Source organism: Cherax quadricarinatus, chromosome 67, assembly GCF_038502225.1.
Source record: "Cherax quadricarinatus isolate ZL_2023a chromosome 67, ASM3850222v1, whole genome shotgun sequence".
Lineage (NCBI taxonomy): Eukaryota > Metazoa > Arthropoda > Malacostraca > Decapoda > Parastacidae > Cherax > Cherax quadricarinatus.
Window position 1 is genome coordinate 11,694,714 of NC_091358.1, and position 24,039 is coordinate 11,718,752.

Below are 24,039 nucleotides of genomic sequence, written 5' to 3' on the forward strand. Positions count from 1 at the left end.
TGTGTGCAACTAGTAACTGGACAACCAGTACATGTGTGCAACTAGTAACTGGACAACCAGTACCTGTGTGCAACTAGTAACTGGACAACCAGTACCTGTGTGCAACTAGTAACTGGACAACCAGTACCTGTGTGCAACTAGTAACTGGACAACCAGTACCTGTGTGCAACTAGTAACTGGACAACCACTACCTGTGTGCAACTAGTAACTGGACAACCAGTACCAGTGTGCAACTAGTAACTGGACAACCAGTACATGTGTGCAACTAGTAACTGGACAACCAGTACATGTGTGCAACTAGTAACTGGACAATCAGTACCTGTGTGCAACTAGTAACTGGACAACCAGTACCTTTGTGCAACTAGTAACTGGACAACCAGTACCTGTGTGCAACTAGTAACTAGACAACCAGTACATGTGTGCAACTAGTAACTAGACAACCAGTACATGTGTGCAACTAGTAACTGGACAACCAGTACCTGTGTGCAACTAGTAACTGGACAACCAGTACCTGTGTGCAACTAGTAACTGGACAACCAGTACCTGTGTGCAACTAGTAACTGGACAACCAGTACCTGTGTGCAACTAGTAACTAGACAACCAGAATTTGTGTGCAACTAGTAACTGGACAACCAGTACATGTGTGCAACTAGTAACTGGACAACCAGTACCTGTGTGCAACTAGTAACTGGACAACCAGTACCTGTGTGCAACTAGTAACTGGACAACCAGTACCTGTGTGCAACTAGTAACTGGACGACCAGTACCTGTGTGCAACTAGTAACTGGACAACCAGTACCTGTGTGCAACTAGTAACTGGACATTCAGTACCCGTGTGCAACTAGTAACTGGACAACCAGTACCTGTGTGCAACTAGTAACTGGACAACCAGTACCTGTGTGCAACTAGTAACTGGACAACCAGTACCTGTGTGCAACTAGTAACTGGACAACCAGTACCTGTGTGCAACTAGTAACTGAACAACCAGTACTTGTGTGCAACTAGTAACTGGACAAACAATACCTGTGTGCAACTAGTAACTGGACAACCAGTACCTGTGTGCAACTAGTAACTGGACAACCAGTACATGTGTGCAACTAGTAACTGGACAACCAGTACCTGTGTGCAACTAGTAACTGGACAACCAGTACCTGTGTGCAACTAGTAACTGGACAACCAGTACCTGTGTGCAACTAGTAACTGGACAACCAGTACATGTGTGCAACTAGTAACTGGACAACCAGTACATGTGTGCAACTAGTAACTGGACAACCAGTACATGTGTGCAACTAGTAACTGGACAACCAGTACCTGTGTGCAACTAGTAACTGGACAACCAGTACCTGTGTGCAACTAGTAACTGGACAACCAGTACATGTGTGCAACTAGTAACTGGACAACCAGTACATGTGTGCAACTAGTAACTGGACAACCAGTACATGTGTGCAACTAGTAACTGGACAACCAGTACCTGTGTGCAACTAGTAACTGGACAACCAGTACCTGTGTGCAACTAGTAACTGGACAACCAGTACATGTGTGCAACTAGTAACTGGACAACCAGTACCTGTGTGCAACTAGTAACTGGACAACCAGTACATGTGTGCAACTAGAAACTAGACAACCAGTACATGTGTGCAACTAGTAACTGGACAACCAGTACCCATGTGCAACTAGTAACTAGACAACCAGTACCTGTGTGCAACTAGTAACTGGACAACCAGTACCTGTGTGCAACTAGTAACTGGACAACCAGTACCTGTGTGCAACTAGTAACTGAACAACCAGTACTTGTGTGCAACTAGTAACTGGACAAACAATACCTGTGTGCAACTAGTAACTGGACAACCAGTACCTGTGTGCAACTAGTAACTGGACAACCAGTACCTGTGTGCAACTAGTAACTGGACAACCAGTACATGTGTGCAACTAGTAACTGGACAACCAGTACCTGTGTGCAACTAGTAACTGGACAACCAGTACCTGTGTGCAACTAGTAACTGGACAACCAGTACATGTGTGCAACTAGTAAATGGACAACCAGTACATGTGTGCAACTAGTAACTGGACAACCAGTACATGTGTGCAACTAGTAACTGGACAACCAGTACCTGTGTGCAACTAGTAACTGGACAACCAGTACCTGTGTGCAACTAGTAACTGGACAACCAGTACATGTGTGCAACTAGTAACTGGACAACCAGTACATGTGTGCAACTAGTAACTGGACAACCAGTACATGTGTGCAACTAGTAACTGGACAACCAGTACCTGTGTGCAACTAGTAACTGGACAACCAGTACCTGTGTGCAACTAGTAACTGGACAACCAGTACATGTGTGCAACTAGTAACTGGACAACCAGTACCTGTGTGCAACTAGTAACTGGACAACCAGTACATGTGTGCAACTAGAAACTAGACAACCAGTACATGTGTGCAACTAGTAACTGGACAACCAGTACCCATGTGCAACTAGTAACTAGACAACCAGTACCTGTGTGCAACTAGTAACTGGACAACCAGTACATGTGTGCAACTAGTAACTGGACAACCAGTACGTGTGTGCAACTAGTAACTGGGCAACCAGTACCTGTGTGCAACTAGTAACTGGGCAACCAGTACCTGTGTGCAACTAGTAACTGGACAACCAGTACCTGTGTGCAACTAGTAACTGGACAACCAGTACATGTGTGCAACTAGTAACTGGACAACCAGTACATGTGTGCAACTAGTAACTGGACAACCAGTACATGTGTGCAACTAGTAACTGGACAACCAGTACCTGTGTGCAACTAGTAACTGGACAACCAGTACCTGTGTGCAACTAGTAACTGGACAACCAGTACATGTGTGCAACTAGTAACTGGACAACCAGTACATGTGTGCAACTAGTAACTGGACAACCAGTACATGTGTGCAACTAGTAACTGGACAACCAGTACCTGTGTGCAACTAGTAACTGGACAACCAGTACCTGTGTGCAACTAGTAACTGGACAACCAGTACATGTGTGCAACTAGTAACTGGACAACCAGTACCTGTGTGCAACTAGTAACTGGACAACCAGTACATGTGTGCAACTAGAAACTAGACAACCAGTACATGTGTGCAACTAGTAACTGGACAACCAGTACCCATGTGCAACTAGTAACTAGACAACCAGTACCTGTGTGCAACTAGTAACTGGACAACCAGTACATGTGTGCAACTAGTAACTGGACAACCAGTACGTGTGTGCAACTAGTAACTGGGCAACCAGTACCTGTGTGCAACTAGTAACTGGGCAACCAGTACCTGTGTGCAACTAGTAACTGGACAACCAGTACCTGTGTGCAACTAGTAACTGGACAACCAGTACCTGTGTGCAACTAGTAACTGGACAACCAGTACCTGTGTGCAACTAGTAACTGGACAACCAGTACCTGTGTGCAACTAGTAACTGGACAACCAGTACCTGTGTGCAACTAGTAACTAGACAACCAGTACCTGTGTGCAACTAGTAACTGGACAACCAGTACATGTGTGCAACTAGTAACTGGACAACCAGTACCTGTGTGCAACTAGTAACTAGACTACCAGTACCTGTGTGCAACTAGTAACTGGACAACCAGTACATGTGTGCAACTAGTAACTGGACAACCAGTATATGTGTGCAACTAGTAACTGGACAACCAGTACCTGTGTGCAACTAGTAACTGGACAACCAGTACCTGTGTGCAACTAGTAACTAGACAACCAGTACCTGTGTGCAACTAGTAACTGGACAACCAGTATATGTGTGCAACTAGTAACTGGACAACCAGTACCCACGTGCAACTAATAATTAGACAACCAGTACCTGTGTGCAACTAGTAACTGGACAACCAGTACATGTGTGCAACTAGTAACTGGACAACCAGTACCTGTGTGCAACTAGTAACTGGACAACCAGTACATGTGTGCAACTAGTAACTGGATAACCAGTACCTGTGTGCAACTAGTAACTAGACAACCAGTACCTGTGTGCAACTAGTAACTGGACAACCAGTACCTGTGTGCAACTAGTAACTAGACAACCAGTGCATGTGTGCAACTAGTAACTGGACAACCAGTACCTGTGTGCAACTAGTAACTGGACAACCAGTACATGTGTGCAACTAGTAACTGGACAACCAGTACATGTGTGCAACTAGTAACTGGACAACCAGTACCTGTGTGCAACTAGTAACTAGACAACCAGTACCTGTGTGCAACTAGTAACTGGAAAACCAGTACCTGTGTGCAACTAGTAACTAGACAACCAGTACCTGTGTGCAACTAGTAACTGGACAACCAGTACCTGTGTGCAACTAGTAACTGGACAACCAATACCTGTGTGCAACTAGTAACTAGACAACCAGTACCTGTGTGCAACTAGTAACTATACAACCAGTACATGTGTGCAACTAGTAACTGGACAACCAGTACCCATGTGCAACTAGTAACTAGACAACCAGTACCTGTGTGCAACTAGTAACTGGACAATTAGTACATGTGTGCAACTAGTAACTGGACAACCAGTACCTGTGTGCAACTAGTAACTGGACAACCAGTACATGTGTGCAACTAGTAACTGGATAACCAGTACCTGTGTGCAACTAGTAACTAGACAACCAGTACCTGTGTGCAACTAGTAACTGGACAACCAGTACCTGTGTGCAACTAGTAACTAGACAACCAGTACATGTGTGCAACTAGTAACTGGACAACCAGTACCTGTGTGCAACTAGTAACTGGACAACCAGTACCTGTGTGCAACTAGTAACTAGATAACCAGTACCTGTGTGCAACTAGTAACTGGACAACCAGTACATGTGTGCAACTAGTTACTGGACAACCAGTACATGTGTGCAACTAGTAACTGGACAACCAGTACCTGTGTGCAACTAGTAACTAGACAACCAGTACCTGTGTGCAACTAGTAACTGGACAACCAGTACCTGTGTGCAACTAGTAACTGGACAACCAGTACCTGTGTGCAACTAGTAACTAGACAACCAGTACCTGTGTGCAACTAGTAACTGGACAACCAGTACCTGTGTGCAACTAGTAACTGGACAACCAGTACATGTGTGCAACTAGTAACTGGACAACCAGTACCTGTGTGCAACTAGTAACTAGACAACCAGTACCTGTGTGCAACTAGTAACTGGACAACCAGTACCTGTGTGCAACTAGTAACTGGACAACCAGTACATGTGTGCAACTAGTAACTGGACAGCCAGTACATGTGTGCAACTAGTAACTGGACAACCAGTACATGTGTGCAACTAGTAACTGGACAACCAGTACCTGTGTGCAACTAGTAACTGAACAACCAGTACCTGTGTGCAACTAGTAACTGGACAACCAGTACCTGTGTGCAACTAGTAACTAGACAACCAGTACCTGTGTGCAACTAGTAACTGGACAGCCAGTACATGTGTGCAACTAGTAACTGGACAACCAGTACATGTGTGCAACTAGTAACTAGACAACCAGTACCTGTGTGCAACTAGTAACTGGACAACCAGTACATGTGTGCAACTAGTAACTGGACAACCAGTACATGTGTGCAACTAGTAACTGGACAACCAGTACATGTGTGCAACTAGTAACTGGACAACCAGTACCTGTGTGCAACTAGTAACTGGACAACCAGTACCTGTGTGCAACTAGTAACTGGACAACCAGTACCTGTGTGCAACTAGTAACTAGATAACCAGTACCTGTGTGCAACTAGTAACTGGACAACCAGTACCTGTGTGCAACTAGTAACTGGACAACCAGTACCTGTGTGCAACTAGTAACTGGACAACCAGTACCTGTGTGCAACTAGTAACTGGACAACCAGTACCTGTGTGCAACTAGTAACTAGACAACCAGTACATGTGTGCAACTAGTACCTGTGTGCAACTAGTAACTCTACAACCAGTACCTGTGTGCAACTAGTAACTAGATAGCCAGCATATGTGCACTCCTAGTAACTGGGCTTTTTTAGTGTCTGGTCAGCTAGTATATTTGCAACCTCTGTGAATATATGTACAATGTTCAAAATATTTTTTAATCTACCATCATTTTTCTTTTCACTACCAGTTGACACAGACCCTACAACTTCCACTCCTCATTAATGGACAAATTTTAGAGGCAGCTATATTTATTACATTTGCATCTGCCAGCCTAGCAGTAATCACCACTAGACCAACAAAATTTCTTGTTAATCATAATAAGATACTAAGAGCATAATCTGTTCTTCTCATTCTTGAAAAAAAAAAAAAAAAAATCCAGGATATACTCAAAGGCAGCGATAAGATTTAAGTAAAATAAAAAAAAAAGATGCCTAGGGTACTCGTTAACATTGAACTGAAATACGAATTGAAACACTGAATTGAAATACGTAAAGATAATTTCCATAGTAAAATATGCCTAACATTCAAAAATATTCTAAGAGTACAAATCCTGGAATGAATCTCACACTGATGTTGTAATACCATCAGAATAATGCAAGGCCAGTCTCCCAACCAGTAAACACTAGGTTCCTTAAAAATTTCAATCCCTTTAAATTATGTATAATAAACCAATGTAAACCAGAGGCCAATATAAGTTTACTAGCACAACTGTAAGTCCCCAGTTTTACCTGTAAACTCAACAGTGTTGTAACCTGGTTGAAAATTATTTAAGCCCACAGTCTGATGCAATAATGGCAGAGTTCATGTTGGAACTGCTAAATGCCTCAAATGATGTTCTGTAGACCCTTATATTACACAGATTTATTTGGCACATTTTGGTTATTGTACTATTGAAAAATTGTGGCACAATTATATACGTACAACACTTCGTAAAATTAACTTAACATGGTTCCATTTGTGGGTGGGGAAAAAATTTCCTCAGCTCAAACTGTCGCTTTGTTGTGAGTCAGACCATTGTGTTAGCAGAGGAGACCTACCATCATCCCTGCCACCCCCATCCTGGCCTTCGTGAATACACGTCCAGTACCATTCTCTCCTAGGAGCTAGCTGTGTTTGTGAAATTGAGTTTTGATCTTTCAATTGCCATCTGCCGAGCAGTCATGGCACTCAGTAGGCATACGAGTGTTGCTGAAAGTGACAAGAAACGGTAAAAGCGTTTAAGTCTTAGAGTCACTATGAAAACCACAAACTTCTGCTGAACACTAACACTACATTCTTAAACTTACCCGATACATCTTCTACCCCATTGGCTTTACTCTCACTAGCCCATCTATCCTCCAATAGTTGTTTATGCCTTAATGAAGCATCAGTACAATTACAAAGAACGAGGTAAATATACGACTTTGTGTGATGAATAACTGACTGACTTACTTGACTGACTGATAGACTGACTTACTGACTGATTGACTGACTTACTGACTGATTTGACTGATTTAGTGACTGACTGACTTACTGGACTTACCGATTTGACTTTACTGACTTAGTTAAACTTTTTCACTGAAGAGGACCCTGACAGATCTAGAAGCAGTGCTCTCAAAGTATGTCTAGAGCAGCTGATACCTTACCATCAGCTGTATAATGTACTGCAAGGTAAAGTAGTCTAGAAACCCATTACAGAATTTATGCACACTCCAGTACAACCATCAACTTCAGTACAAGAACCTCTACCATCCACCTCAGCTCAGTTAGGCCACAACATAACTCTCCACTCTCTTGACAAACCTTTGTACCTAGTTCAGCTATCAAAACTTTGGGGGCCCAGTCCCTGGACCCATTATGTACCTCTGTAATCTGTAAATACCTTTGTAACTTGTCATGATTGTGACCAGACCTACCTGGAGTTCATTACCTTTGTAACTTGCTCAACTATCAAAACTTTGGGATCCAGTCCCTGGACCCATTATGTACCTCTGTAATCTTTTGACTACTGCCCACAGGATGGGTAAGGTGTGCATAATAAACATATCAAACTAACAACTAACTCTTGACAATCATTGACAAACATCAGCACCCACAATTTAAGTTAAGAAATACTACTATATCTCTTGCATTAAAAGCAACATAATACATCATGACAATGAACAACAGTTACATAGTCACTTTTATTTTTGTAAGATCTGGAGGCCTAAAAAACAGTTGTTTGGGTTTTTTGGGGCTCCCAGGAACGTAACCCTATTTTTCCCACAAGTTCTTCAGTTTATCTGACATGGATTTATCTTAACACAGCATTTTCAGGAACATAACTACCATGTAATATAAGGGTGGGCGTACTGTAGTTGAAGTTTTGGCAGTAAAGATTGAGAACAAAAACCTGCTCATTGTGGTTGTATACAAGCCTCCAAATGCAACTTCCCAACAATTCCAGCTTTTGAAATAGACCACTATCTGGAAAATCTTCCAGTTCCTGCTCTTGGATGATTTCAACCTTTCAGCTTTTAAATCTCTGCACCAAATTCACCTTAACCCTTTCACTGTCAGTGCTGTAATATTACAGCTTGCAGGCCAGTGCTGGTGCCATAGTATCATGCCAAAGTTCTAGCAGTTTCAAATCTAGCAGGAGAAAGCTGGTAGACCTACCTGTGAGAGAATGGGTCTGTATGGTCAGTACGCGCAGTATTAAAAAAATCGGGGAGGCTGCAGTGCATTGTGGGAGTGTCAGTTCAGTATGTCTTGTTCACCATGCCTAGTGGTAAGAAATACCTCGCTCCCCGTTGAATTGGGACTCTTTCCCTCCCAAGTGATAGTTCTAACACAGATGGAAGTGTCAGTGAAGATCAATCTTATGGTTCTGAGAAGTTTGTGTCTCAAAGCAATGCCCAGGATACCAGATACAGATAGTGAAAAGGGAAGACAGAGTGGGTGGTTGGGAAGATGGCATGTAAGTAGGTAAGCATATTCAAGTATACACAAATGCTGTTATATAGATTATCATACACAGCAGTATGTGCAGAGAACCTAGGATAACCCCAAAAAATCAAAGTGACTTATTTCCAGCGTGGGTGGTGGGGAAGGCAGTGTGGGTGGTGAGGAAGGCAGCGTGGGTGGTGGGGAAGGCAGCGTAGGATGGTGGGGAAGGCAGTGTGGGTGGTGGGGAAGGCAGCGTGGGTGGTGGGGAAGGCAGCGTGGGTGGTGGGGCAGGCAGCATGGGTGGTGGGGCAGGCAGCATGGGTGGTGGGGAAGGCAGTGTGGATGGTGGGAAAGGCAGCGTGGGTGATGGGGAAGGCAGCGTGGGTGATGGGGAAGGCAATGTGGGTGGTGGGGAAGGTAACGTGGGTTTGTATAAACAAGTTTTGTAAACAATATAATGATAACAATATTTGTGCGGTTATTGTATTGCATACAAGTGGATGTACAGTGGTCCCTCGCTTTTCGTAGTTCTCGGCAATCGTAAAATTCGCCAATCATAGGGGTATTTTCGTATAAACATGGACTTGCTTTTCATAGGTTGACTCGCGAGTCGTAGTTCATCCGGGACGCGTACCCATGGCGTGAGCCAGGGCGGCAGCCAGTCTGGCATTGTTTACCAGTGAGCGAAGGTCCCCAAGCTCCAGCAAAATATTTCATAATATTCCATTTATTTTAGTGCTTGCAAGTACTAAATAAGCTACCATGGCTCCAAAGAAAGCTCCTAGTGACAAGCCTGTGGTAAAGAAGGTGAGAAATATGATTGAATTTAAGAAAACCATCATTGAACAATATGAAAGTGGTACAAGTGTGGCCGAACTGTCCAGGATGTATAAGAAACCCTACACAACCTTATGTTCCATAGTGGCCAAGAGAAAGGAAATCAAGGACGCTGTTGTTGCAAAGGGAGTAACTATGCTGACAAAAATGAGATCACCAGTACTGGAAGAGGTTGAGAAGTTATTATTGGTGTGGATAAATGAGAAACAATTAGCAGGAGATACTCTTATGACTTCGATTATTTGTGAAAAGGCTAGGCAGTTGCATGAAGATTTGGTAAAGAAATTGCCTGCAAATAGTGGTGATGTGAGTGAATTTAAGGCCAGCAAAGGCTGGTTTGAGAGATTTAAGAACCGTACTGGCATACACAGTGTGGTAAGGCATGGTGAGGCTGCCAGTTCGGACCACAAGGTGGCTGAAAAATATGTGCATGAATTCCAGGAGTACATAGAGGCTGAAGGACTGAAACCTGAACAAGTGTTCAATTGTGACGAAACAGGCCTCTTTTGGAAAAAAATGCCAAAGAGGACCTTCATTACACAAGAGGAAAAGGCAATGCCAGGACACAAGCCTATGAAAGACAGGCTGACGCTAATGTTCTGTGCTAATGCTAGTGGGGATTTCAAAGTGAAGCCATTACTAGTGTACCATTCAGAAAATCCCAGTGTGTTCAGGAAAAACAATGTTATGAAGACTAAATTGTGTGTGTTTTGGAAATCTAATAGTAAGGCATGGGTCACGGGGGAAATTTTCGTCGAGTGGTTCAATGAAGTGTTTGGCCCTAGTGTGAAGGAGTATCTCCTGGAAAAGAAATTGGATCTCAAGTGCCTGCTAGTAATGGACAATGCACCTGTTCATCCTCCAAACTTGGATAACCTAATTTTTGAGGAGTTTGGGTTCATCACAGTAAAGTTCTTGCCTCCGAATACCACTCCTCTCCTCCAGCCCATGGACCAGCAGGTCATTGCAAACTTTAAAAAACTCTACACAAAAGCAATGTTTCACAGGTGCTTGACTGTGACCACAGACATTCACTTGACCCTAAGGGAATTTTGGAGAGAACACTTCAGCATCCTCCATTGCATAACCCTTATAGGTATGGCTTGAGAGGGAGTGACTACCAGGACTTTGAACTCTGCCTGGAGAAAATTGTGGCCAGATTGTGTCGACAAGAAGGATTTTGAAGGGTTTGGGACTGACCCTGATGAGCCTATGTCTGTTGTAAAATCAATTGTGGCACTGGGAAGTTCCATGGGGTTGGATGTGAGTTTGGAGGATGTGGAAGAATTGGTGGAAGACCACAACGAAGAGCTCACCACTGAGGAGCTGCAAGAGCTTCAGCAGGAAGAGCAACACATCGCAGCTCAGAATCTTGCTGCAGAGGAGGAGGAAGAGAGATGGAAGAAGGTGCCTTCTTCAGAAATTAAAGAGATTTTTACTATGTGGGGTAAGATGGAAAGCTTTATGGAGAAACATAACCCTAACAAGGTTGTTGCAAGCCATATTGGCAACATGTACAGTGACAAAGTCTTGGGCCATTTTAGGGAAGTCTTAAAGAGACACCAGAAACAGAGCTCTCTCCACAGTTATTTTGCAAGACAGGACTCCATTGACTCTCAAGGTGGTCCTAGTGGCATTAAGAAACAGAGAAGACAAGCAACCCCAGAAAAGCAATTGGTACCTGAGGTGTTGATGGAAGGGGATTCCCCTTCCAAACTATAAACAATCCACTCTCTCTCCTCCTCCAGTCTCCCATACACTAAGAAGAATCTCCAATAAAGGTAAGTGTTATGCTGTTAATGTTTCATTCATCATTTCCCATTGTATTGTTTATGTACTACATGTATATTTCATGTAAAAAATTTTTTTGTTTTAATACTTCTGGGTGTCAGGAACGGATTAATTGTATTTACATTATTTCTTATGGGGAAAATTGATTCGTAAATCGTAAATTTCATTTATAGTAACGGCTCCAGGAACGGATTAATTACGAAAAACAAGGGACCACTGTACAGTGGAACCTCAGTATACAACCATAATTCATTCCAGAAGGCTGTTCGAGTGCCGCTCCGTTTGAGTATCGAACAAGTTCTTCCTAACCAATTTTCTGTTTGGTTGGCTGTTATCACTAATCATCATAAGCCCATGGTGACTTATTTATACAAATACAAAAACACCAAAAAATGTGAAGAAACACGAAATAGTTTACAGCAAAGTTCTGGCAGGTCGTATTTGTTTGGTTGAGTGCTGAGCTTTGTTCGAGTAGGGAGCTGGTCGTATTCCGAATTTTTGCTGTACGTACGTATATACATTGTACATTATATTGGTCTCACAGGCCACAAAAGTTACTTGAAAAAAATATTAGAAAAGAAAAAATAGAATAAGAGTAAAAATAATATTACTGAATGTGTGGCAGTTGCTGATGTTGCCGCATGCAGTTCACTTTGTCAACTTCACTCCTATATATCTCAGTAAGTACTCATTGCAAAAATTTTTTTTCTTTTAAAACACTCAGAAAAATATTCTTAAGATTTTGTTAAGAAAATATTTTTTTTTTCTTTTTTTTTTTAATATTTTTTGACACTGAAAGCAAGTTTGTGACCAGGGGTCTTGACAGTGAAAGGGTTAAACCAGCAAATAATAGAGCCAACAAGATTGGAGAATACACTGGACCTCATCTTCACTAACAATGATGATTTGATGTGAAATATTACCATATCAAACACAATATACCCAGATCACAACATAATAGAGGTTCAGACATTTATGCGTGGGGACCCAGACCAACAAAATGTGATCAGTCATGAGGGAGCCTTCACCAAATTCAACTTCAAAAACAAAAACATAAGGTCCTAAATGATATGAACTGGGAAGGTAGCCTAAGCAACACTGATCCAAAACTATGTCTAGAACAAATAACTTTGTGGCACTCAAGGTATGCTCAAGGCATATTCCTTTAATGAAAAGAAAGAGAAGGTGTAAACTAGAAAGAGAAAGGCACTCCCTATACAGGCAAAGGCAAAGAATAACAGAGTGGTTAAAAATGGCCAATACATTATATCTGTAATACAAAGGAAGGCACTGGTCAGAGAAACAGCAAACATCGAACTAAAGCTAAAGGAATCTTACAGGAGTCTAGAAATGCGGGAGGAGCTAAAAGCAATAAATGAAATTGAAAGAAACTCAAAATATTTCTTTTCTTATGCCAAATCAAAGTCGAGAACAACATCCAGCATTGGGGCCCTACTTAGCCGAGATGGGTCCTACACAGATGACAGCATGGAAATGAGTGAGCTAATCAAGTCCCAATATGACTCAGTTTTTAGTGAGCCACTAACCAGACAGAGTCAAAGACCTAAATGAATTTTATATGAGACATCGAATTTGGTAGACTTTAACCTAACTGATATTATCCTGATGCCAAATGACTTCAAGAAGGCAATAAATGATGTGCCTATGCACTCTGCCCCAGGCCTGGACTCATGGAACTCTGTGTTCATCAAGAACTGCAAGAAGTCCCTATCATATGGTTTTAACATCCTATAGAAAGGATGCATGGACATGGGTCATCCCACAGCTGCTAAAAACAACAGACATAGCCCCACTCCACAATGGGGGCAGTAAAGCAATAGCAAAGAACTACAGATGATAGCACTAATATCCCATATCATGAAAATCTTTGAAAGGGTTCTAAGAAGCAAGTTCACCACCCATCTAGATACCCATCATTTACACAACTCAGAGCAACATGGGTTTAGAGCAGGCCGCTCTTGCCTGTCCCAACTACTGGACCACTATGACAAGGTCCTGGATGCTCTGAAAGAAAGACAAACTACAAATGTATACACAGACTTTGCAAAAGCCTTTGACAAGTGTGGCCATGGTGTAATAGTGCACAAAATGCATGATAAAGGAATAATAGGAAAAGTTAGTACGTAGATGGATCTATGATTTCCTAACAAATAGAACACAAAGAGTACTAGTAATAAACAGAGTAAAGTCTGAGGCGGCTACTGTGAAAAGTTCTGTTTCACAAGGCACAGTACTCACTCCCATCCTGTTCCTCATATCTGACATAGACAGGGATGTAAGCCACATCACCATGTCTTCCTTTGCAGATGACACCCGAATTTTCATGATACGTGACAGTGTCCTCCATTGAAGACACATGGCAAGACTCCAGGTGGACATCAACCAAATTTTTAAATGGGTTGCAGAAAACAATATGAAGTTCAATGATAAGAAATCTCAATTACTCTGATATGGAAAAACATAAGGAAATTAAAACTATATCGGAGTATAAAACAAATTCCAACTACACAATAGAGTGAAAAACTAATGTAAAAGACCTGGGAGTGAAAATACATGTAAAACATATTTTGCTTGGGTTTAAAATGGCTTGATTTAAATACAGTATCAAAGTTCATATCACAATAGTTCACCTCACAGAAAAAAAATAAAAATTACATTTAAGGATTTTAAAAGCCTTTTCTTTAAAGTAGTTAGTCATTCTCCTGACTTAGTTTTATCCAGTTAAGGGAAAGAAAGCAATTTTTAGCATCTATGGATAAATGATTTATTATCATCTTTTAACAAATGGCTAATATACAGCTGGGGCAAACCAGGTCAGTTAAGTGATATTAAGCTGTATATATAAATTGTGTGTTTCCCAGATAAATCATCAATAAACTCCTGTATGACCCTGCTAATTTATAGTACTAGATTGATGTATCTAGTTGCTTATGTTTTTTGAATTATGAATTCTGCAGTATAGCAAGTTTATTTTGTAAAGAGAAAATGAAATACTGTTTTTGGAAAAGAAACTATATTTGATGTTTGCAACAAAATTTTATTTTTGTACATAATTTGATTGAATTTCTCCCTCAGAACGAAGCAGAAGTTATGAGATGTCATCATTTGTCGAAACACATTCTAGCAACTTGCTAAAGGAGAGCCCCATGGAGTTTGTCAACTACAACAAGCGACAGCTGGCAAGAGTGTATCCACGGGGCACACGAGTCGACTCTTCTAATTTTCTCCCTCATCAGTTTTGGAATGCAGGATGTCAGTTGGTGGCCTTGAACTATCAGACACTTGGTAAGCAAATTTTTTTTCCAGTAGCTTGATCATCAGCTCAGAGGTTACCTATCAGATTTTATTTCCAGTACATTTTGATGGGTAGCAAGTTGGTAGGTAGCAAACACTGAGGGAGATACTATCATCCTGTCATAGGGGTGTGAAACTGAAATATGTTAAATGTTACATACTGTAGCAGGATTACTGGTCTTTTCTTTGTCTCATAACACATTAAGTGACTTGTAATTTTTTTTTTTTTTTCTCAACAAGTCGGCCGTCTCCCACCGAGGCAGGGTGACCCAAAAAAGAAAGAAAATCCCCAAAAAGAAAATACTTTCATCATCATTCAACACTTTCACCACACTCACACATTATCACTGCTTTTGCAGAGGTGCTCAGAATACAACAATTTAGAAGCATATACGTATAAAGATACACAACATATCCCTCCAAACTGCCAATATCCCAAACCCCTCCTTTAAAGTGCAGGCATTGTACTTCCTATTTCCAGGACTCAAGTCCGACTATATGAAAATAACCGGTTTCCCTGAATCCCTTCACTAAATATTACCCTGCTCACACTCCAACAGATCGTCAGGTCCCAAGTATCATTCGTCTCCATTCACTCCTATCTAACACGCTCATGCACGCTTGCTGGAAGTCCAAGCCCCTTGCCCACAAAACCTCCTTTACCCCCTCTTTCCAACCCTTTCGAGGACGACCCCTACCCCTCCTTCCTTCCCCTATAGATTTATATGCTTTCCATGTCATTCTACTTTGATCCATTCTCTCTAAATGACCAAACCACCTCAACAACCCCTCTTCTGCCCTCTGACTAATGCTTTTATTAACTCCACACCTTCTCCTAATTTCCACACTCCAAATTTTCTGCATAATATTTACACCACACATTGCCCTTAGACTTGTAAATATTTGAAATTATTATTTGCACCCAGTATGCATTACATATATATTCATATGTATACTAACTCATCTGAATTTTCTTCTGAATTTCTTTATAGTTCTTTTCTTCTCTTAATAGTTCTTCTAACCCAGTGGGTTAGAATTCTTTCTCTGTAAATAAAGTTTGTCATGGAGGCACTTACAGTGCAGGAACAAAGGGGCTTTGTAATCTCTTCTGCATCAGTTATAGTACTAAACAAGACAAATAAGAACAATTTAAAGTTGGGTTGTTTGAACATGCATGACTGTAATACAGATAAGAATTGATTGTTAATGTTATGACTGAAAAGGAGGTTGAAGTTCTAGCATTGAATGAAAAAGCTAAAGGGGGTTCAAGAATTTCAGTAGGGAGGGGAAAACAGAACTAAAGTCGGTGTATCAGAGAGAACTAGAGCTATAGAAGGTGGCAGTAATATTAAATGATCAACTATTTAAAGGAAGCATGGGTTTAAGTGTAATAATTCAAAAATTATGTGAATTAGAATAAAGGCAGAATGTGAAAAGTGGCTTATAGTAAGTGTTTATCCACCTTGGGGCAAGAGGAGTGTAGGAGAGATATTGGGAGATGTTAAATATTTACAAAATTTTGAATTGAACGATTAATTGGTGTGAATGACTTAAATCCTAAGGGGAAAAACTGTTGTAGAGGGCATAGTAGGCAACTCTGGAGTGAGAGAGGTATGAATTATGTATAGAAAAAGGTTAGGTAACTGGTAATTCTTATTTAAGGAAAAAAAATGAATAACATAAGGTATGATGACATGTAGTTTGCTATACTATTTATTGGTAGATTAAAGGTTGATTTTTTAACTTCTGGATGTACTGTTTTTTTAGAATTGTGTGGCCTGCTGACAAAACCTCTCACTTCACACATTGAGTGTCTGGGTTCGATTCCCAGCAAGGGTAGAAACATTGGGCGTGTTTCCTTACACCAGTTGTGTATCTTCACCCATGAGTAAAATGGGTACTTGTGTGTTAGTCGACTGGTGTGGGTCACATTCTGGGGCAAAACTGACCCAATTTGCCCAAAATGCTCTGCATAACAAGTGGCTTTCTATATAGTAGTATGTCATTGATGTCAGCTAGGACTGTATACCTTGTACATGTACTTGTAGAAATAAAGATATTATTATTATATGTCAGATTAATATTTAGTGGTAGGTATAGTAAAAGCCTAATTTAGTATACAAGGTGATTGGTGTCAGTGGGTAAGAGAAGTTAAGAGGAGGCTAAAGGAGAAAAAGTTAGCATGTGAGATATTTTTAGTATAAAAATGATGTACAAAAGAAAGAGGTTAAATGAGAGAGCAGGTGAATCTTTATTGGCAGATTTTGCTGACAGTGAGAAAGATGAGAGTCTGGTGAGCAGATGGATTTATCAATTAAGAAGGAAAGAGGGCTATTATTAGATGGAAATGGAGATGCTGGAAAGGAAGGGGGGGATATATTTGGAGTTGTTAAAATGGTTGTGATGAAAGGGAGGCTATGATTTCTTGCAGGAATGATTATTGTAATAAAGTTGGTAGAATTACCGACAATATGTAAAGTAAAAGGACACAAGTGCAACTAATGTGACATTTTATTGTGGCAACGTTTTGCTCTCCAGGAGCTTTATCAAGCCATTACAAACAATACATGGACACAGAGGGTATATAAAGGCTCAGAGTGAGGTGCAATACTAGTGAGGTACCATTTCGATGTTCACTAATGGTAGTAGTAGTAGTAGTGACAAAAGTAATACAATATTGTAGAGCAATTAATTTGTACATGAGTAAAAGGATATAAAAGCTATTACTTGGGTAACATAAAAATAGGTTGGACAAATATAGACTGGAAAGAGGCAGCTTGTTTCAGTGTTCACTCTCTGTAATGTGCTTTGTGTAGTATAACAGGAGAGATTATGTGATGGCAGGGTTTACTGTTTTCAGGAGGATTCTTGCTAAGACTTCAGAGATGGTGAAGCTGCTGTTGTTTTGTTTAATTGTATTCGAAACAGCGATCAGTGCTGATTCGAGGCACTTGCGTCTGCGGAAATTAGTTTCTTTGATCACTAATTGGGCGTCTCTAATTGAGCCACGAACAAGTCAATGCAGGAGTTTACACTGTACCCTGTGGAGGCTGTGACAAGATTTACGTAGGTGAAACAGCAAGAAACCTCGACACCCGCCTCAATGAACACATTTACGCATGTAGGAACGATAACTTGAGCAACGCCTGTGTACAACACCGAAATTCCACCAATCATCTCATGAAATTCAGAGACGCCCAATTAGTGATCAAAGAAACTAATTTCCGCAGACGCAAGTGCCTCGAATCAGCACTGATCACTGTTTCGAATACAATTAAACAAAACAACGGCAGCTTCACCATCTCTGAAGTCTTAATCCTCCTGAAAACAGTAAACCCTGCCATCACATAGTCTCTCCTGTTATACTACACAAAGCACATTACAGAGAGTGAACACTGAAACAAGCTGCCTCTTTCCAGTCTATATTTGTCCAACCTATTTTTATGTTACCCAAGTAATAGCTTTTATATCCTTTTACTCATGTACGAATTAATTGCTCTACAATATTGTATTACTTTTGTCACTATTACTACTACTACCATTAGTGAACATCAAAATGGTACCTCACTAGTATTGCACCTCACTCTGAGCCTTTATATACCCTCTGTGTCCATGTATTGTTTGTAATGGCTTGATAAAGCTCCTGGAGAGCGAAATGCTGCCACAATAAAATGTCACATTAGTTGCACTTGTGTCCTTTTACTTTACAGGAATGATTATTATTAGGTACTGTAGAAGTAAGGAAGAGCCAGAGTCAAGTGTGAGGAAGAGGGTCAGGTAGTGGGAAGATTGAAGGGAAAAAGCAACTGGGTCTGAGAGAATTAAAACTGATGCTAAAAGCAGATAGGAATACAAACATGAGCAAAGTTTGTTAAACTCCTGGTATTTTCTTTGATATTTAATGTATCATATAATTTAAAATGTGATGTTTACTACCTTCTCTTCTAACCCATTCCTTTCTTCTGTCATGTTTATAACTACAGACTCTTGTTCTCTTTATTGATGAGTGTTAGCCTGCTAGGAAATAATCCTGCTTCCCATGAGGAAGCAGGTTAGAATCGTTCCTCCATAAGCCATGCGTGTCATAAGAGGCATCTAAAATGCTGGGAGCAAGGGCCTTGTAACCCCTTCTTGTGCATAAATTATTGAATGTTAAAAAAGAGAAACTTTTGTTTTTCTTTTAAGGTCACCTTGCCTCAGTGGGAGACAACCAGTGCATTGAAGAAAAAAATAGGTGGTTATTGTCCCTCTATTCCTGGTATCAGCCTGAAAGACATGTCTGATGCTTTCTGTGTAACTCTTATTTTTATAGTTTTGGTATGCATTTTCCAGCTATGTGTGAAGGTGAAGGCACATCCTGGGATTTATCACCTCTGCTTGTATCATTCTTCTTGCCAGACATTCTTTGAACAATTAATTTTACATTTGTTTCTCTAGTTCAGCATTATACAAGGAAACAGTGTAACAGCATGGGAACAAGGACCTTTTTGAAGTAGATAACTTTTTGAAATAGAAAATCAATTAGAAATAAAGAATAGACTGTGAGTCTGTGTTACAGCCAGCTGCTAGACAATCTCTTGTTGATACAGTTTATACTTTATCAACAACCCAAACAATAGTTCAGTTATATGTCTGTCCCAGCAGTGTGTTGAGGTGACCTATTCACTTTATATTGACAATGCGAGCACTCGGCATTAAGTCGTTTGCACTCTGCTAATGACATATTGCATGAAAACATTCCTCGTATAATTTTGTGTTTTCCTTTTAAACAATCTTTCACTATAATAGTTTATCTTTTACTCCTATGTTTTGTAGTTTTCATACCAGTCTTTCAAGAGGAAAGCTACCAAAGACTTTCTTGACATTTAAATAAATTCAGTTTTGCAATCCATTTTGTCACTGAATAATTTTTGTAGCCATCATAGTAGCTTAGTAAATCTGATATACAGTACAGGAATTTGCTCATTAAAAACTGAACCATTTGCTATCAAGTTATTGCCCTCCATTCCCTTCAAGGAAAGTTACCTTTGATATACCTTTGATGAGTTTCAAGAATTTTTCGGCTTCTGGAGCCCTGCCATAGGCCAGGCTCATCTGGGACTAGCCTGGTCAATCAGGCTGTTGCTGCTGGAGGCCCGCCACCCCACGTATACATCACAGCCTGGTTGATCTGGCACCTGGTGAAGATACTTGTCCAGTTTCCTCTTGAAGGCTTCTACACTTTTTGCAGCAGTGTTTCTGATATCTTCTGGTAAGATGTTCAATAATCTGGGGCCACGAATTTTGATACAGTTTTCCCTTATTGTGCCCACCGCATCCTGGCTCTTCACTGGGTTATCTTGCACTTTCTCCCATATCTCTCACTCCAGTATGTTACGGCAGTGTACAGATTTGGGACCAGGCCCTCGAGTACCTACCAGGTATATATTATCATGTATCTCTCTCCTCCACTCCTATGAGTACACATTCAAGACTTTAAGGTGTTCCTTGATGTTGGTAAAATGCTCTTCATTAAAAGAATTAATGCTAGTCTCTCCTTCCTCAAATCAGATTTGATTACCTATTTCCCCAAGTGCTGTATAGCCCATATGTGTTTAGTACTTCCTGTGAAAATAATAGTAATACGTACATTATTATTAGTGTCCTCTCAGTCATCTGTAAATCCTTTACCAGTTGGGAAGCACCATGCACTCTCTCTCTTCTCCAGTCTTGAACACCCCCTTTAATTTTTTTCTATTTAAACCTTTGTTTTGACTTATATTACTGCTTTTATAATGTACCATTAAACTCTGTAATTTGAATCTTGCATTAATTAAATTTTTAACTCTAATCTTATTTTCAAGTGAAGAGTTTTTACGAGGATAGTGAGGCTCAAGTTAGAGTATGTAGGAAAGAGGGGAATTTTTTCCCAGTAAAAGTAGGCCTTAGACAAGGATGTGTGATGTCACCGTGGTTGTTTAATATATTTATAGATGGGGTTGTAAGAGAAGTAAATGCGAGGGTCTTGGCAAGAGGCGTGGAGTTAAAAGATAAAGAATCACACACAAAGTGGGAGTTGTCACAGCTGCTCTTTGCTGATGACACTGTGCTCTTGGGAGATTCTGAAGAGAAGTTGCAGAGATTGGTGGATGAATTTGGTAGGGTGTGCAAAAGAAGAAAATTAAAGGTGAATACAGGAAAGAGTAAGGTTATGAGGATAACAAAAAGATTAGGTGATGAAAGATTGAATATCAGATTGGAGGGAGAGAGTATGGAGGAGGTGAACGTATTCAGATATTTGGGAGTGGACGTGTCAGCGGATGGGTCTATGAAAGATGAGGTGAATCATAGAATTGATGAGGGAAAAAGAGTGAGTGGTGCACTTAGGAGTCTGTGGAGACAAAGAACTTTGTCCTTGGAGGCAAAGAGGGGAATGTATGAGAGTATAGTTTTACCAACGCTCTTATATGGGTGTGAAGCGTGGGGGATGAATGTTGCAGCGAGGAGAAGGCTGGAGGCAGTGGAGATGTCATGTCTGAGGGCAATGTGTGGTGTGAATATAATGCAGAGAATTCGTAGTTTGGAAGTTAGGAGGAGGTGCGGGATTACCAAAACTGTTGTCCAGAGGGCTGAGGAAGGGTTGTTGAGGTGGTTCGGACATGTAGAGAGAATGGAGCGAAACAGAATGACTTCAAGAGTGTATCAGTCTGTAGTGGAAGGAAGGCGGGGTAGGGGTCGGCCTAGGAAGGGTTGGAGGGAGGGGGTAAAGGAGGTTTTGTGTGCGAGGGGCTTGGACTTCCAGCAGGCATGCGTGAGCGTGTTTGATAGGAGTGAATGGAGACAAATGGTTTTTAATACTTGACGTGCTGTTGGAGTGTGAGCAAAGTAACATTTATGAAGGGATTCAGGGAAACCGGCAGGCCGGACTTGAGTCCTGGAGATGGGAAGTACAGTGCCTGCACTCTGAAGGAGGGGTGTTAATGTTGCAGTTTAAAAACTGTAGTGTAAAGCACCCTTCTGGCAAGACAGTGATGGAGTGAATGATGGTGAAAGTTTTTCTTTTTCGGGCCACCCTGCCTTGGTGGGAATCGGCCGGTGTGATAATAAATAAAAAAACAAAATTACTAATTATGTGCCATGCAAACTTAGCTCATATGTAAATTCTAGTATATCATTATAGACTGTTCTTCATCATTTTTGTTTTCAACACGTCGGTCGTCTCCCACTGAGGCAGGGTGACCCAAAAAGAAAGAAAAAATCCCCGAAAAAGAAAAATACTTTCATCGTCATTCAACACTTTCACCTCACTCACGCATAACCACTGTCTTTGCAGAGGCGCTCAGATATGACAGTTTAGAAGTCTCTCCAAGCTGCCAATATCCCAAACCCCTCCTTTAAAGTGCAGGCATAGTACATGTACTTCCCATTTCCAGGACTCGTACAAAAATATTTTGAATATAATAAGGAAAAAATATAAAAGTCATACATATACTAATAATAAATGACCATATCAAAAAAATCAATGAATTTGATCCATACTGCCTGTAGTAAATTTACAAGCATTATTCCCAGAAATATCTTTTAAATAAAAAGCATGCAATTTATGTGAATTTTTTTCTTTAGCATTGAGCCCCTCCATTAAAGGTGGGTAGTAATGAACACAAAGAAAACCAAAACTAAGTGATTGCTCTGGGGTAACATTATTTTTATGGCATAAAATAGTGGAACTCAAGAAATGCATTAACGACAATTAATAATTACATTTACACGATCAATGACATAATTTTCTCAAGTTATCCAGTCATTTTGTCTGCAGGTGGATGAATGAGATTTCAAGCTGGAAATGGGCAGCTTACTGTAACTGAAAGTAACCCAAGGATGGATAATTGAATTACCACTATGTGGCATGATAGAATATCATCAGTATACATTATTGAAGATGTCATAGCATGTGCTATGAAAACCTTTCCACCCGCTGTTCAATTTTGAATGTACTTATTTGAAATGCATTTACAAAAACTTACTATGCAGAAGGGTTTTATAAGAGAGCTTACTGTACATACACCTAAGGTCACAATAATAATAATAATAATTAATAATAATTTTACATTTTATAATTCTTAAGAGTGCCTGTTCTTAAATGAACAACACTGGAAATATTAACTGGAGATGCAATGCTGATATTGTACAAAACAAAACAATTTTGTTTCTTTGCATAAGTTACAATGTGTGAATGTATATAAAGAGAGTTGATTGGTACAAAGGAAGCTACTAGCATGCTGGGGCATTTCCTGCAGAATGGATGATAGTTAATGAAAGTGAAGAAATCTACTTAGAATATTATTATAAATTAATGGGGAGGTGCTAAACCCATGGGAGTCATACAGTGGGAAATGGGAGGCAATCAGGTTTGATCTGAGGAATGGAAGGGCAGCTTCAGTTCCTTGAATCAAGAACTCTTCAACATCGAAGTCACTTCTTCAAGGGTATATACACTTCGAGATCTAAATAAATAAGAAATAAAAATTTGCATTGTATCTCACCCTCTAGCAGAGGTCCTCTTCGGAAGGTCATTTCCTAGACAGGGCTTCAGAGAGTAAAATATACAGCTCTGTCTCTCTATTATCAGTTTGTCTCCAAGTGGAATACTCCACTTTAAATAGCTGAAACATTTTCAAAGTAGAGTATGTTACATAATGTACATTTCATATTTCTCCAAAATACAGTAATATACATGTATTTTGTGTGATTTTCTTCATTATATTATCACATACACTCTGTCCATCTTATTTTCAGACCTTGCAATGCAGTTGAATTTAGGAATTTTTGAGTTTAATAACAGATCTGGTTATCTACTTAAACCTGACTTCATGAGAAGACCAGACAGGAGATTTGATCCATTTGCTGAGTCAACAGTAGATGGTATTATTGCTGGAACAGTTTCTGTTAAGGTTAGTACAGAAAAATGTCATTTTAATGTAATGTTGCCATAAGATCACAGTTCCTTGATAATGTGATTTCTCACATTATCAAGGAACTGTAAAAATAATAGAACAGCTGAAGGCTTATAAGGTCAAGATGACACCTCACAGTCAATTTACAAGACCTCACCCATTCCTTTATGACGATGCAAGTAAGATGGTCAAGAACTTGTCAAATGTAGCTTAAATTCTTCCCAAATTTTATTATAAATGAATCTAATTTTTATAGCCCTAAACCAATATTCATATTAAAATCAACACTATTTTTTATGAAGCTTGATTCAATTATATTTCTCTTAGCCAAAGACCTGCTTGATACAGC

General features: G+C 40.3%; 1 protein-coding gene across 9 annotated transcripts in view; it reads left to right on the forward strand.

The window, feature by feature from the left end:
* Positions 1–24,039, forward strand: part of Plc21C (Phospholipase C at 21C) — a 613,502-nt gene that overhangs the window by 445,079 nt on the left and 144,384 nt on the right. For all 9 annotated transcript variants that reach the window (XM_070099388.1, XM_070099391.1, XM_070099386.1 and 6 more), the window contains 2 exons: positions 14,539–14,748; positions 23,533–23,687. In XM_070099388.1, the coding sequence (XP_069955489.1) occupies positions 14,539–14,748; positions 23,533–23,687 (365 nt within the window). The remainder of the gene's footprint in view (positions 1–14,538; positions 14,749–23,532; positions 23,688–24,039) is intronic.